Source organism: Vigna unguiculata, chromosome 3 (genome assembly GCF_004118075.2).
Source record: "Vigna unguiculata cultivar IT97K-499-35 chromosome 3, ASM411807v1, whole genome shotgun sequence".
NCBI classification, from domain to species: Eukaryota; Viridiplantae; Streptophyta; class Magnoliopsida; order Fabales; family Fabaceae; genus Vigna; species Vigna unguiculata.
The window spans coordinates 41025563-41042292 of NC_040281.1; the positions used below are offsets into that span (position 1 = coordinate 41025563).

Below are 16730 nucleotides of genomic sequence, written 5' to 3' on the forward strand. Positions count from 1 at the left end.
TCTTGGTTTACAAGTGTTGTATTTATAATTCCATTATTTATGCATTCTTAATGACCAAAAGAACTCAAAGGACTATAATTACGAATTGGTTAATCATTAACAAATATCATAAAAAGATACATAAAAGAGAGTTACTGAACACATTATCTCTTGTGTAACCACTATGAAAAAAGTTAATTATTTTCACACTCTTCATATCCTCATACCAGAAGTTACTAAAACCATGTTCCATATAAATCCCAACCAAGGTTTCACCAGAATCATCCTCTCCAAAACATTTTCATCATCTCCTTAGACCAAAATGGCTCCCACGCACACCCTCTTTGTCCTTTTTTCTTTTGTGGCTGTAGCTGCATTGGTCTCATCAGCATCAATGGTTGAGTCGTCGAGATCAATGTCGAACCCCTCTTCAAGCCTTTTGGTTCGGTTGAAGCTTGAGGGTGAACCTTCCAACTGCTGGGAGTCACTGTGGCAACTCCAAGCATGCAGTGGCGAAATTGTGACATTTTTTCTGAATGGTGAGACCTACCTCGGACATGGTTGCTGCGCAGCAATTAGGGTGATCGGACATGATTGCTGGCCCAACATCGTTGCCTCTCTGGGGTTCACCGACGAAGAGAGTGATGTATTGGAGGGTTACTGTGAGGAAGTTGTTCTTCATTCTCCTCCTCCACCACCAAAATCTATGCTTCTTCCATAAAGGAGTTAACTTTGGTGTTTGTGGTTCACCATGAATAACAAATAATAGTGTTTTTTTGTTTCATTTTCAGTTTTATGGAAATCACGATTATGGTTTTGATCTGTTGATATGTTTTCTGAAATGAGTCAGTGATATAATATAATACTGAAAAGGTTAATTGAGGCACTTACACTTATCTCTCTTCTTGGTTTGTTTATCTGGCTACGATAGGATAAGTTCCAGGTTAAATACTTTATGTCTTTTATTATTTAGAAAAATTATCTTATACTAAATTTTAAGTAAATTACTATTAACAACAGTTTTTATTAAAATTTTAATTATTGCAACCTTTTTTATTTATTTATATTAAATTTTAAAATATAAAAAGTACTGTTTTAAAAATTTATTATTTACATCAATATTTGTATACTTTTTACCAAATTTTAAAAGTAATTTTTAAGTTAAATTAATATATGAGAATTAACTACATATATATATATATATAGAAATAACTTAAAAAAATCCATATTAAATTTTATTTCTCCGATGTTAAGTTTTTTAAATTACTTTAGTTAAATACATAAATAAAATTTCCTTTATATTATATTTTATTATTTTTTTATAAATTATTATTATTATTAATGATATTTTATATTAGAAACAATTAAAAATAACATTTAATGTCAATTTATTCTTAAACTTGATTATCAACATTTAAATCAAATTTTAATTAATAATATTTATTATTTATGTGGAATTTATGGAAAAAAATCTTCAATTTCTCATTCCTAAGTAAGCAAAGAAATAGGTTAGAGTGTTCAATTTAGGAATGTCGACAAATTCCGTAGATGCAGTTATCTACTGATAAAACTCGTAACAGGTAAGAAATGGATATTGTAAATAGATATGAGTATCATAGTATCCGTACTCATATTCGTTATACTCTAATTTAAATTAAAAAAACATGATTAAAACATTAACACACTCGTTATACTCTAATTTAAATTAAAAAAAAACATGATTAAAATATTAACACATTGATGTTGAATGAGTTCTTTTTTATCAATTGATTTTAAAAAATATATATTTCTTTATAACTTGTCATTCAATGTGTTAAAACATTAACATATTGATGTTTGAAATTTATGAATATTTTTTATACCGCATATTATCGGAACGAATACGAGTATCATATATGATTAAAATATTAACACATGTTGAATGAATTTTATTTTATCAATTGATTTTGAAAAATCTCTATTTCTTTATAACTTGTTTTTCAATGTGTTAAAACATTAACATGATGTTTAAAATTTATGAATATTATGTATTGTATTTTTATTTAAATTTATGTTTAAAATATATTGTTAAATATTAAAATGTTATTCAACTACAACCCGTTGACATTATTACATACCGAACTCCAATATTTTTTAATTTTTTAATTGAATCCCTTAAATAAGGTTAGAATTTAACATTTTGGAACAAAAAGTTTGTATAATAGACTGAATCATGTTATCTATGTATTATTTGTATTATTCTTTACGAATAAAAGAAACTGTGTATATCATTCTTTGAACATTTTAATTTGAAAACAAACAACCAAGCATGTTCAAAAATGTATTCAAATAATTAGGTGAATTCATCCCCAAACTTGTTTGTTTACTTAAATTCAAATTAACTGTACTTTATGGGCAATGATACTGATTTAAAATAAAATAAAAAACTACTCCCTATGCATGCATCATCATCATCATCATCGTAACTTTGACTTCTTTCATAAAAAATATTTTAAAATTTTTTCAATGATAAAAGACATTCTATATAAATTTAATGTGTGTATTTTTTCATAAATTTTACAAATTCTCATTTTTTATTAATATTTCTCATTATCCTTTTCGGTGTGGTTCTTTATTATTTACAGTGTTGCGTAATGTGTAATACTTCTATCTCCTTCTGTTTTCTGAAGTGTTTTTTAAGAACAAAACTGTGACGGAGTTCAAATATTTTAAAGTGGACAATACCTTGAAAATGCGATAATTATTTTTAACAATGGGTGTCGGACAAATTTGGATCGGAATCGGAAGATGCTCTAACGTCTTTATCTTTCATCAATTTGTACTTTGAGGTCAGACGAGAAAACGATCCACGAAGTCTACTTCTTCCATCTTGAAGCAACGTGCGTATAATTCTGGGTGAAAGAGAGAGAGAGGAACAGGGACATGAAAGTCATTTCTCATTATCCTTTTTAGTGTGGTTCTTTATTATTTACAGTGTTGTGTAATGTGTAATGCTCTTCATTTATTTCATATCCACCAACAACTACCAGAGTGGAAAGAAGAAAGCATGGAGAAAGTTTCGAATGGAATCGAAAAGTCCTATGAATCATCATGCAACATGTTCAAGACTGTTCCGGCACTGCTGCTGTACCTTGGACTCATTCATTTCAACATCATCTTCATACTCTTCGCCACCTTCTTCCTTTCTCTCTCCAAAGCACTCTTGTTCGTCTTATTTTCTTCTTCTCTCTTATAACTACAACGTTTGGCTTCAATTTCTTCATCAATGTAACATAAATTTTCATGTTAGGGTGTTCGCTTTGCTCTTGGTGTTGGTCATGATTCCTGTCGACGACAACAGCATGTTTGGTCGAAAATTGTCAAAGTATCTTTCTCTTTCTCTCTTTCTTTTTTCAGTTTTACTTTAAAACTATCTGGGAATTTTTCTTTTGTGTAAATTTCAGATACATTTGCAAGCACATTTGCTCCTATTTTCCCATAAAGCTTCACCTAGAAGAACCACAAGCCTTTCGTCCTAATCATGCTTACGGTTTGTATCTATCCATCAACTAAATTTTAAGATTCTTTTTATCTTTTACCCACTCTCTTATCATTCTAAATTACAATACTTAATCTTTGTCAACTTTATAAAAGTACCTTTATCATTGGAGGTTGTGTTAAATAAGAATCAATCTTTTAACCTAATTTTTTACAAACATAAGAAAGATTGCAATATTTTTTATAAATGAAATTAATTTATTTATAAATTGAAAATAAGAATTTCGAGAAGTTATATGAAAAAATATTTACTTATTAATTTATACATAAGATAATTTTAATTTATAGAAGAATTAGTTTTATTTTTTTCAAATATTTATAAAGAATCCTTACACACACTTCCACCAAAAACACTAATGTAGTATTTTTTAGACCATAAACAAATTATATTCTTTCTTCCTTCTTTTAGGTAGGTTATATGGTACTTTTTTATTCATTAGGTAATAAATAATTTTTTTTCCATAAAGATGTTTGGTTGGGGTTGGGGTTGGGGACGCGTCACTCTCCATTTATGAAGGACACTTATGATAGAAATTAATATTTTAAAATTAATTTGGAGCAACTTGATTTCGCTTTATATAATATAAAATTTAAAGATGAATGAACAAGAAATACTTGTAATATTATATCCATCATAATTATAACTATATCATCCTGTCAAATAATTCTATTTATATGTTGTGCTTTTTGTTTTTTCTTTTGATAATAGTTTAGTTTCTCAGTTGAGAAGTTATGTTAATAATGGTGTAAATTTTTATGTGATTAAAGAAAAAAAAAAGTAACCTATCTTACAATATCTTCTTTTGCTGCGATGCCTTGCAGTTTTTGGAATAAATTGTGATTGGCGGAATTTAATTAAGTCTAGTGACTTAGAAAATCTTCTCTTTGTGTTGCCTTTCAACGGGACTTATTCTCTTTTAGGGCATTACTATCCTAAACCTAATTCTCTCTTATCTTTCTTATTTAAAAAATGGATAAGGTTGCGTGAAGTGTGTATATTGTTGTGATGAAATCATTGACAGTAATTGGTAACAACAGCATGGCCTGGTGTGTGCAGTGTTTGGTTATGAACCACACTCAGCTATTGGAATTGGCGTGGTTGCACTTTCTGAAAACGCAGGTCTCATGCCCCTTGCAAAGACAAAACTTCTTGCTAGCAGCGTCGTAAGGATTCTACTTTTGAGACTCCGAAGTGAAAAAAAGTTAACAGGATCAATGCTAATTTTTCCTATGAACAGGTTTTCTATATACCATTTTTGAGACATGTATGGACATGGCTGGGATTTTCGCCAGTGACGAAGAAAAATTTAATTTCCTCCCTGGGAGCTGGCTACAGTTGCGTTTTAGTACCCGGTGGAATTCGAGAAACACTTTTTTGGAGCCCCATTCTGAGGTACACTTCTTTTTCTTTTCTCCACCCTACTACTATTTTCATTATTTTGGTTAATTATATTTGAAATTGAAATGGGTGAATGGTTAATTATATTTTGTTGAGAATATTATTTAATATTTTTTTTATTTAAATTAGTTTTTAGAAAATATTTTAATTTTAGAGATATGTTTTAGTTTTAGAAATTAGTTATTATTTTAATTAGAAGTGGAATATTCTAAATATTTTATACTTAATATTCTGTAATATTTTGTTCTATATATATGGTATATCAATAAAATACAACATGTTCCTTTGTATGACATATCACATATATATCTCATATATTTTATATTTTCAAAAATCCTAAAAATCCAATCAAGTGGTAACAGAACTGATGGTTCAGAGTGAATGACTGCATAACCATAACCAAAAAGGGGTCACTTAAGTGAGTTGTTAAGATATGTCAAATATTCTATTAGCAAATATTATGTAATCAAATATTGTATTAGCTATAATTTAGGCATTATTATCTTTGTGAGCAAATCTGTGCACTCATTCATTTAATAGACGAGGAATTATAGCACTCTTATGTGTATCTATATGGTACCCTATTATTTGAAATAATATAATAATATATATTAGAATTATTCTTTAAATCCTTTATATATGGTATCAAGAGCCAAATACCGACATCCTCTACAATATAGGAAGCCATGCTTCTTTATTTGAATATTTTTTATGGCTCTGTTCCATAAAAATCAATCGGAGAATCATGATTTTGGAACTTTCGCTGCTATCCATATGCAAGAAGCCCCAAGAGTCATAGTTATACTGTTGTCGGATTTGTGACCAAGTCAGGTATATCTAACCCTGCTCTTAATCTTTCTGTTGTTACTAGGGGTGGTGATTGGATAATTGATTTAGGTACTACTGATTATATGACTTGTGATCCACATAAATTTATTAATTTTTTCCCTAATAGTTCTAAAACTGTTATTATTAATGCCAATGGGATCTCATCTCCTATTGAAGGTATAGGTACTATATCCCTCTCTCCCTCCTTATCAATTTCTGATGTTTTATTTGTTCCTACATTGAATTGTAATCTTTTCTCTTTCAGCAAGTTAACCAAATCACATTCTTGTGTTGCCTTATTTTATCCAACCCATTGTTTTTTCAAGAACATCCATTCTAAGGAGAAGATTGACAGTGGTAGAGAGAGAAGGACTGTATTATCTTGAAAATGTCTCACAACAAACACATAAAGGAACGTTGGCTTGTCTTGCGAATGAACACATACAAGATAAAAATAAAAAGAAAATTTGGTTATGGCATAGAACATTGGGACATCCCTCTTTTGGTTATCTAAAAAAATTATTTCCATCACTATTTCATAAATGCAATATTTCTGATTTTATTTGTGAAACTTGTGTAATGGAAAAAAGTCATCGTGTTGTGTTTCCTTTAAGTAATAAAAAAAAAGATTTTCCTTTTTCATTAATTCATACAATGTTTGGGGCTCTGCCCCACAATCTACACATAACGAGAAAAAATGGTTTATCAGTTTTGTTGATGATTGTACTCGGGTAACTTGGGTGTATTTGCTTAAACATAAAAGTGATGTGTGTAATGTGTTTTGTTCCTTTTATCATATGATAATTACTCAATTTAACACACATATTAAGGTCATTCGATCAGACAATAGAGGGGAATATTTTAAGACTGAGTTAATCGAGTTCATGAACTCCAAAGGCATCTTACATCAAATTACATGTCCTTATTCACCACAACAAAATGGGGTAGCTGAGAGAAGAAATAGACATATATTAGAGGTGACAAGATCACTTTTGATAGATGGTAATATCGCATCTCATTTATGGGGTGAGGTTGTGAGATTTGCAGTTTATTTGATTAATTGAACACCTTTTAGTGTGCTTAACTTTTGAAGGCCTTTAGATGTGTTGTCTGATCATTGTATCCTTCCTTCCATGGTTTCTTTACCGCCTCATATTTTTGGATGTGTTATATATGTTCACTTACACCCACATCAACGTACAAAACTTGAAGAACGAGCTTTAAAATGTGTTTTTGTTGGGTATGGATCAACTCAAAAAGGCTATTGTGCTTACCATCCACCATCAAAGAAATTTTATATCTCTATGGATGTGACACTTAATAAGCATAGTTTTTTTTTATGTTGATTCTACACTTCAGGGCGGTAATGAAAGTGAAGTGCATAATCATGATGTTAGTATATTTGATATCCCAGATATAAAATTAAACTGTAAAGATAAATTATCGTGTGAAGATCATTATGCAGGAAGTGAGCCAATCCTAAATATGGAAACTTCTCTTTTGGATAATACAGTGTCTTCTGATTCTAACCAATTGACTCAATCTTCTCCACAAGTTCGGCTTAACTCTTCAGAGGTACCTATTGATCCTATATCTGATAATACTAATGTAGTTGAAACTAATCAAGAAATTATTTCTCTTGATCCTACCCTTGATAATACTAATTTAGATGAAACCGTTCATGAAATTGATCCTGGTCTGCATGAGACCACCAACACACCAAACATTGAGTCTACTACTGTCCAGTATAATCTTCCACCCTGCCCTGTTCTAACCGTTGTCAACCTCCAGCTAAATATGAACCAGACATCCAAGCCAAAGTTAAATATCCCATTAGTAAATATGTGTCATCTCACAGGTTATCCCAGTCATATGCATCATTTGTATCTCAATTGTCTTCAATTCCTATTCCTAGTAATATACATAAAGCTTTGGCAGATCCTAGATGGACCAAAGCAATGGTTGATGAGATGGCAGCTTTAGAAAAAAATAACACTTGGGATCTTGTGTCCTTACCAAGAGGGAAGAAAACTGTGGGCTATAAATGGGTATTTACAATTAAGCACAAAGTTGATGAAACTATTGAGAGGTATAAGGCACGACTTGTGGCTAAAGGTTACACTCAATCTTATGGTGTAGATTACCAAGAAACGTTCGCACCGGTAGCCAAACTCAATATTGTGAGAATACTTCTGTCACTAGTAGCAAACCAAGATTGGCCTCTTCTATAATTTGATGTGAAAAATGCTTTTCTACATGGAGAAATTTCAGAAGAAATTTATATGGATTCTCCACCAGACATGACAGATTCAATTGGAATGAAGGTTTGCAAATTAAAGAAGGCTCTATATGGATTAAAACAATCCCCAAGAGCATGGTTTAGAAGGTTTACCAAGTCTACGAAGGCTTTTAGCTATAGAGCTAGTAACTCTGATCATACCTTATTTTTGAAGAGAGAAAAAAGGAAGAATTACAGTCTTGATTATATATGTAGATGACATGATTGTTACAAGAAATGACCAAGATGAGATTTCCAGTTTACAACAATACCTTGCATCTGAATTTGAGATGAAACAACTTGAAAACCTCAAATATTTTTTGGGTATTAAAGTAGCTAGATCAAAACATGGTATTTTTCTATGCCAAAGAAAATATACTGTTGATTTACTATCAGGAACTGTACTGCTTGGGAGTAAACCAGTTGATACACCAATTGAACAAAATCATAAACTCTTTCAATGCTCAAATTCAGCAAACATAGACAAATGGAGATACCAAAGGTTAGTAGTAAAATTAATTTATTTGTCTCACACACGTCCAGATAGAACAAAGCATGTGGAGATTGATAGACATTTCATCAAAAAGAAACTTGAAGCTGAAATAATTTTTTTCCCTTTTGTAAGATCAGAATATAGCAATTGCTCACAATACAGTGTAACATGATATAACAAAGCATGTGGAGATTGATAGACATTTCATCAAAGAGAAACTTGAAGCTGAAATAATTTCTTTTCCTTTTGTAAGATCAGAATTGCAGTTGGCTGATTTTCTCACTAAAGGAGTGTCAAGTAGAGTGTTTAATGAGTCTCTATTCAAATTGGGAATGTGTGATATCCATGCACCAACTTGAGTGGGGGTGTTAAGATATGTCAAATATTCTATTAGCAAATATTATGTAATCAAATATTGTATTAGCTATAATTTAGGCATTATTATCTCTGTGAGCAAATATGTGCACTCATTCTTTTAATAGATGATGAATTATAACACTCTTACACACACACACACATATATATATATATATATATATATATATATATATATATATATATATATATATATATTAATTCCTTAACTATTTTAACACATGACTTGCATTAAGATTTGATGTATAGAATGACCTAGAGATTACGTCTATTCTTAAAACCCAATCTCATGGTTGTTCTATCCAAGGTTAAGTTCCAATTCATTTTCCAATAATTAGATACAACCAAATAGCAAAGATTTCCATCAAGCACATTTATAATTGAGATAAAACATATGAACAACGAAAGAGATTACATTGCATAGGAAAATTACAAAGAGTATAGGTTCATTACATCCAACCCCAATGAAGGAGGAGTTTAGTCACTCCTAAGCATCTAGAACAAAGGATGGATGAATGTCATGGAATGGATGAATTGTTGTGAAGTCTCCTTGCCCTAGAATGACGTTTTTTCGTCTCCTTTCTAGTTCTGTCGCATTCCCACACTCCAGCCCCCAGTTTCGTGTAACTTTTCGAAACTATAACCACTTCAGAAAATCGTCTTCTCGTTGGGCGAAATGACTTACTCGTTGGGCGACCGGTGATTACTCGTTGGGCGAAAGAGAACACTCGCTGGGCGACTGGATCCTGAGAGAATAACCTCACTTCTTCTCCAATCCTTCACTTTCCTATACAATAATCTCAAAGATAACACAAAATATATCTAACCTAAAAGAACCTAAAAACAACCTAAAACTTCCCACAAAACACATGATTAAGTACAATTAAGAGGTCCAATAAAATAAGAATAATAAGTATTTTTCATACTTATCACCTTGAGAGGAGATTGTTGGGAATAGTCCAAGTGTGAATCAAAAGTCCCACATTGAATAGAATAGATAAAGTTAAACACTATATAAAAATAAAGACCCATAACATCATTATTACCTTAAGGTTTTGTGTTAAAAATGGTGTCAAAAACCTTATATATATAATACTTATGTCATATATATGCCGAACACAACCACTCAATAATTATAACTATAACTCATCATATTTGTAGACTGTGTTTCTGAAGGAGAGAAGAGGATTTGTTCGGGTAGCAATGGAGATGGGAGTGCCCCTTGTTCCCGTTTTCTGCTTTGGTCAGGTATTAATTTCGCAACTATATTAGTTTTGAATCCGAGCTATTTATTGAGATGCTGAAATCTCTGGTTCGATTTATGCAGACGAACTCCTACAAGTGGTGGATAGTTCCAGGGAAGTTAGTTCAAAAACTTGCTAGGTTTATGAAGATTGCGCCATTGTTTTATTGGGGAATTTATGGGTGCGTCTCTCTTTCTCTTTTCATGTTGAATAATTGAATTTTAAACTACTTATTATTACTCATTCATCACTCTTGTCTTCTCAGATCTCCTATACCATTCAAAAATCCAATGTATATCGTGGTGGGTAGACCGATTGAGATTGAGAAAAATCCAGAACCGACAATGGAGCAGGTAAAACATTTATTCACACACCTTTTTAATTCATTAAAATTTATTTCAAAGTTATCAGGAAAAGGTTAAGATTCAATGACTTGTGTCACCCGGTTTTCCTGTGAACACAAATAGGTAAAAACTTTTTTTTTTTCTGAATCGGTGCTTGGTGTATTATTCAATTGAAACGCAATAGGAAACACGAAAATTAAAAATTGAGAAACTGGCCGCTCTTATGCATGAGTAGGGATGAGAAAATTATTCATGTTCACATATACCTGCGTATAAAATCTGCAGCGGGTAGTTAGTATTCGTAGGTATTTATTAGTTGTGGATAGCGGGTATTTAATATCTACTTATAAACGAGTCGGATGCAGGTATCATACTATCCGTATCCGCGGGTACCCGTTACCCATAAAAAAATTAAAATTAAAATTTAATTCAGGTTTAATTATGCCTTTGTTCCACATTTTGGAGTCAAAATCTCAAAATGGTACTCGAATTTTTAAAAATCTCAAGTTGGTCCCTTTTTTTGTTAAAACGTCTCAAAGTTGCCCTTCCTGTTAAGTCAAGGTTGACGCCGTTAGAGGGAGTGTCACGTGTCAGTTCCTCAAATTTTTGAACCTTTTTTTATTTTGAATTTTTTTATTTTTTATTTTTTATTTTTTTAAATCAAAAAAATTGTCACGTGTCAAGCTGTCATCGTGCCACGTGGCAGTGATGTGACAATGACAATGACACGTGTCAGTATTATGTCAGGTGTCATTTTCTTAGTCTCAATTTGGTTCCTTTATTTTAATTTTTGTCTCAATTTAGTCTCAATTTTTGTAAAAATTAGCAATTTTGTCCCTCTCCAAATGGAAATCAAATTTAATTTCTATATAAATATACACAAATATTTCCATCAAAATTGATATTTCAAGTAAATATTTTTAACCAAATTAAGTTCATTTAATTAATATTTTACATTGAACTTTATTTAAAATTGTTTTAAAGTTGTTAATAGAAAATAATGTTAATAGAAAAAAATTCATAAATTAACTAGTTCATGTAACAATAACAAACATATAAATTTAAAATTTGAAAACAATTTTAAGTAAAATTGAATGTGAAACACACTTTTAAATAAACTTAGCTATGTTAAAAATATGTAATAAAAATATCAATTTGAATAAAAATATCAAATTTAATAAAAATATTTGTATAACATTTATATAAAATTAATTTTTGTTTTAATTTGGAGAGGGACGAAATTGAATTATTTTTACAAAAATATGGACTAAATTGAGACAAAAATTAGAATACATGGACCAAATTGAGACTAAGAAAATAACACCTGGCATAATACTAACACGTGTCATTATCACTGCCACGTGGCAAGATGACAGCTTGACACGTGACAATTTTTTTGATTTTTTTAAAAAAAATTCAACATAAAAAATAAAAAATTTTAAAAATAAAAATAAAAATAAAAAAATTCAAAAAATCAAGGAACTGACACGTGGCATCCCATTTAACGTCGTCTAGCCAGACTTAACAGAAAAGGCAAACTTGAGACGTTTTAACAGAAAGGGGACCAATTTGAGACTTTTAAAAATTCGGATACCATTTTGAGATTTTGACTCCAAAATGGCGACCAAAGGCATAATTAAACCTTTAATTTATATTTTATTAAGTTAAATTTAATTATAATTAAAATTAGCAGTATATTTTATTATGTCAAATTTAATTATAATTTTTATTTTATTTTATTTTATTTTTATAATTTTATATTAAACAATTTATAAAATATATATTTTTTAAATATTTACGGGTATCGGGTATTCACGGATATCCGCGGATTTTAAAAATATCCGTGAGTATTTTTTAAGCGGATACCCGACAGGTAAACGGACAAATAGCGGGTGGATTTTTTTTTTGGCAGGTCGGATTGCGGGTAGGCACTATCCGTGACCAACTCGACCCGTTGCCATCCCTATGCATGAGTGGTTACAAGAGCTATATTTTATCTCTTTCTTTCTAAAGAACAATTAATAATTGAACTAATATTATTAAATCTTAAAACTAATTAATTAAAAATATAAACAACATAAATAAACCGCCAACAATCTCTTTCTTAAACTAAATGTCTAAACAAGCATTAGTTTATTTTCTACGCTTTAATTATGTCTCAACTTCACAAATGGCTCTAGTTTGAATGTCATCAGTCACTTGATTCTAAGATCTCCATTAGCTCAACTTGATACTTCCTTCTTTGACAAGGTTTCTTAAAAAGATAAAATTTAAGATCAAAATATTTACTCATATCATATCATGCTTTCTCCTTTTTCACCAACGCCTTTTAAGAGAGAAAAGTTTCATATTTCTCACTTAAGAAATACATCCAAGTTTTACGTGAAAGATCATCAATAAAATTTGATGTTGGCTTAATAGGCCCATATAAATCCGCATGAATAAATGGCAACCACTTGGATGCTCTCAACCGACCTTTCTTAGGCATTGTGTGTTGTTTTCCTGCTAGACAATAGATTTTGAGGAGTTGTGATAGAAGACAACCCCATCACCATTTGCTTAGAGATAAGAGTTGTTGTCATCATAGCTTAAATGCCTGAGCTTGTTATGTCACAATTGGGAATTATCTCCCACAATTGTTGTCAGCACAAACATTTTGTTTGCACTCATTTGTACCTCCATAATCAACCCTCTCTCTAGATGAACAACGTTGCATTTGTTGTTCTGAATTGTTATACTTAAAAGGTTGCCTAAGACTTAATAAATTGTTCTTAAGTTCAAGAACATAATATACATGTGTGACTACATGTATAATTCCATTCACAACCATTCAAACATTGTCTTTCCCCTTCACGGCTATACATTACCTAACTTATCTTGTGTCGGAAATTCTCATCTAACTCTTAGAACCACTCCTTATTGCCACTTATGTGATTGCTGTAACCCGAGTCTAAAAACCACTCATCTTTTTTCCTTCTTTGTATTCGACTAAGGCCATTAACAAGAGTTCATCCTTTTGTTCTACTTTATCCTCTGTTTCAACATAGTTTTTCTTCTTCTCCCACATATTCATATTGAAAATGCCTAAACTTATGACATCTTAAACATTCAATTTCATCCATTTTAAATACTTGTGTGTCCCTTCCTCTAGTTCTCCATCTTCCTCTACCTCTTCCATTTTTCTCATCAACCATAGTTTGCATAACCCACTTCTCTTTTGTTGAGACTGTCATTCTCTGTTCACGAACTAATAATAGACTATTTTGCATCTCGTCTATAGTCATAGTATCCATATTGTGGGATCTTCAATGGAGCACACCACATAATTGAACTTGTCTTGCATATTTTCCCCAACCGCTTTCATACTTTTGGCTATCTTCAAATTTTGTGCAAAGTATGAATTTATTGATTCTCCCTCCTTCATTTGTAGCATTTCAAAGTCCTCGAGAATTTCTCTATCATTTGCTTGATAGAGATAATTCTTTATCTTTAAATCCTTGTGTTGTTGTTTTTCCATCCATCCTTTTGCATTCTGCTTTTGAAGCATTTGCCTTGTTTGGTATCATGTCAATCCCATATTCCACCAAAGGTCAATACTCTTTGGAGCAAAGGAAATTCTCCATAAGCTTGGCCAGTGATCATAATGCACATCAAAATTTGAAATAGCATGTTGAACGTACTTCATTGATTTAGCATCCCTAAATGATTCCTTTAAACACGTGGTGTATCACTCACCCTACCCAATTGTTTTGATGCAGATGATTCCTATAAACACTCGTAGCTCACTTGTGTGTATCACTCACCCTACACAGTTGTTTTGATGCAGATTCTCCCCACGTGTTTGACTCACTCTCACACACTATATATTTTGGTTTAGGTCGCTGTGAAATGAGCTCTAATACCAAATGTGAACAAAAATATGTAAAGACTTTTTTTTTTCTGAATTAGAGCTTACTGTGTTATTCAAAATTTACATTTATATAGGAGTAAACTATTGAAAGGGGATCATACCCACTCAAATTGAAGTTTTGATGATGTCTAAAGTCATGCACAATGATCAAGCCTTCTCACTAGAAATAGGTGTAACCATTCATATAAATAGGTAGTGCATTCCTATGATCAATGTAAGTCAAGCCTGTAACAACTGAGATCAACCCATTCAATCCTAAATTGCATAAATATAAGTGTTATAGAAGTCCTTAATGGATTAGCAACTTATCTAATGGATTATCGAAATGCACTGCAGCTACTGCAATCAAAATTCAATCAAGATAATCGATTAGGTAAAATTCTTAATCCATTAATCTCACTAGAAAAATTCATTTTTTCAAACACACGAAACATAAGACCTGTTTTGAGAGATTGAGAAAAGAGAATTATTGACTTCTTGAGAGATTATTCTGCTGGATGTTCAAAGAAATTAAGGATGGAGTTAATCTTAGGAGATCAAGCTTGGCATTAGGGACTAATTGTGATTTCTGCATAACAATAGGTGTACTCAGTTCCTTTTCTTCTTGAATTGCATTTCTTTTCATTGTATTCACTGAGTAGGTGAATGTCTAGTTGCAATTGTGTAAAGCATTGCATCTAGGAGGAGTTCTTGATTGGTGAATTAAGTTCTTGGGTCTTTAGAGTCTAGGATTATTTAGGTGATCTTGTAAGTCTTGGATCTCTATTGATTTAGTGTAAACCTTCTAAGCTTAAGTTGCATAGAAAAAGATTCGACGTAGATTCATCTTAAATCAAACTAGTATAAAAATTGTTGTCTTCTCTTCTTTCTTTTATCTTTTATGTTATTCCTAATTGCTTAAATTAATCCATAAATACAACATTAGTAAATTGGTTGGAGCATTGATAAAGATTGGAAAAATATTTCAAGAATATTTTAAAATGTAGAAAATCTCTTGAAATACCAATTCACCCTGTCTTGGTTGACATATAGTAGGCTTATCTGTTTTAATATAAACATGAAAATAAAAGTTGAAAAATTGTCTACCACTATGCATGGGTGGTTACCGGAGCTCTCACTCTTTCTAAAAAACAGGTCAATAATTTATATTAATAAATCCTTAAACTACTTAATTAAAAACATAAACAGTTAACACTACCAACTTATAATGATATATCAACTAATCTGAGTTGTAGAGATCAATTTTTGTTTGGCTATGTTTGAGTAAAGATTTTCAAAATTATGTTTGCAATGCACAACTCTAACATGGATTTTGACATCATTTATATTTGGTTTTAGGTTGACCGAGTACACAATCAATTTGTGGAAGCACTTAAAGATCTCTTTGAACGAAATAAAGCTAAAGCCGGATATACAAATCTTCAATTGAAAATTTTATGACAAGACCAACCTCCTTTAGTCTAAGTGCCTAATTTTCTTTATAAGTCTCAGCATTTGAATCCTCCAACTAAAAATATATATATAATCATTCGGATTGATTTATACTTTTAAATTACAACCTTTGGAGTACAGCGGTAAATTTTTTTACAAATTTGAGTAGAATAGACACATTAATTTTCTAAGTGAAAAAACTACTATTGTAAATTTTGTTGATATTAGTTGTTGCATGGACACCAAGTATATGTCAGTGTTTAGAGGCCACCAAAATGTATATGAATTAAATTAAATTAAATTATTATAAATTGAACTGCTAAAGATGAATTAGATTTTAGAAGTGATTTTAAAATACTAAATTGTATGATAATTTAAATAAATTGAACTAAATTGCATTAGAGTTGGACTAAACTAAAATAATTCTAACTTGCATCATAAAGGTATCATGTACTTAATACATACAAATCACAAATTGGTCAGAATACCATCTCAAATACTTAACTTGAATTGATTTAATATAAAATGATTCTATTCATTCAATACAAATTCATAATTATTCAAACCACAACATGTTAGTGTATATAATTAATCATAAAAATAAACTTTTTAATACATATATCTTAATTAAATATAATATTATGAAACAGAGTAATTCGTTGAGTGGATTTAACTAGGAAAATATGAAGTGCTATCATAGTGTGCATTTGCTAGACAAATTCTAATCTCTTTTTTCGAATTTAAAAAACTCATTGAACGCATTAGAATATATTAGACGAATCAAGTTTGTGAGTGAAACCTTACCTTTTGGATGATATCCACCAAGTAGAATCTCATGTAAATCAGGACTTCTGCAAAATCTTTATAAATAAACTAAATTCTTTAAACAATTAATTTATTCACCTTTGTAAG

The 16730-nt window shown here is 30.7% G+C and overlaps 1 protein-coding gene and 1 pseudogene across 1 annotated transcript; both read left to right on the plus strand.

Annotated features, from left to right (window-relative positions):
• The first annotated feature begins 282 nt into the window (after nt 1-282).
• On the plus strand, nt 283-792 carry LOC114175878 (egg cell-secreted protein 1.1-like). The gene has a single exon (XM_028060720.1). The coding sequence runs from the start codon at nt 302-304 to the stop codon at nt 698-700; it is 399 nt and encodes a 132-aa protein (XP_027916521.1). The 5' UTR covers nt 283-301; the 3' UTR covers nt 701-792.
• Nucleotides 793-2785: 1993 nt separating this feature from the next.
• Nucleotides 2786-16064, plus strand: LOC114178617 (annotated as a pseudogene).
• The last annotated feature ends 666 nt before the right edge of the window (nt 16065-16730 follow it).

What these genes read in the sequence shown, in the direction of transcription:
- LOC114175878 (XM_028060720.1), top strand. Translation starts at nt 302, where the DNA reads ATGGCTCCCACGCACACCCTCTTTGTCCTTTTTTCTTTTGTGGCTGTA.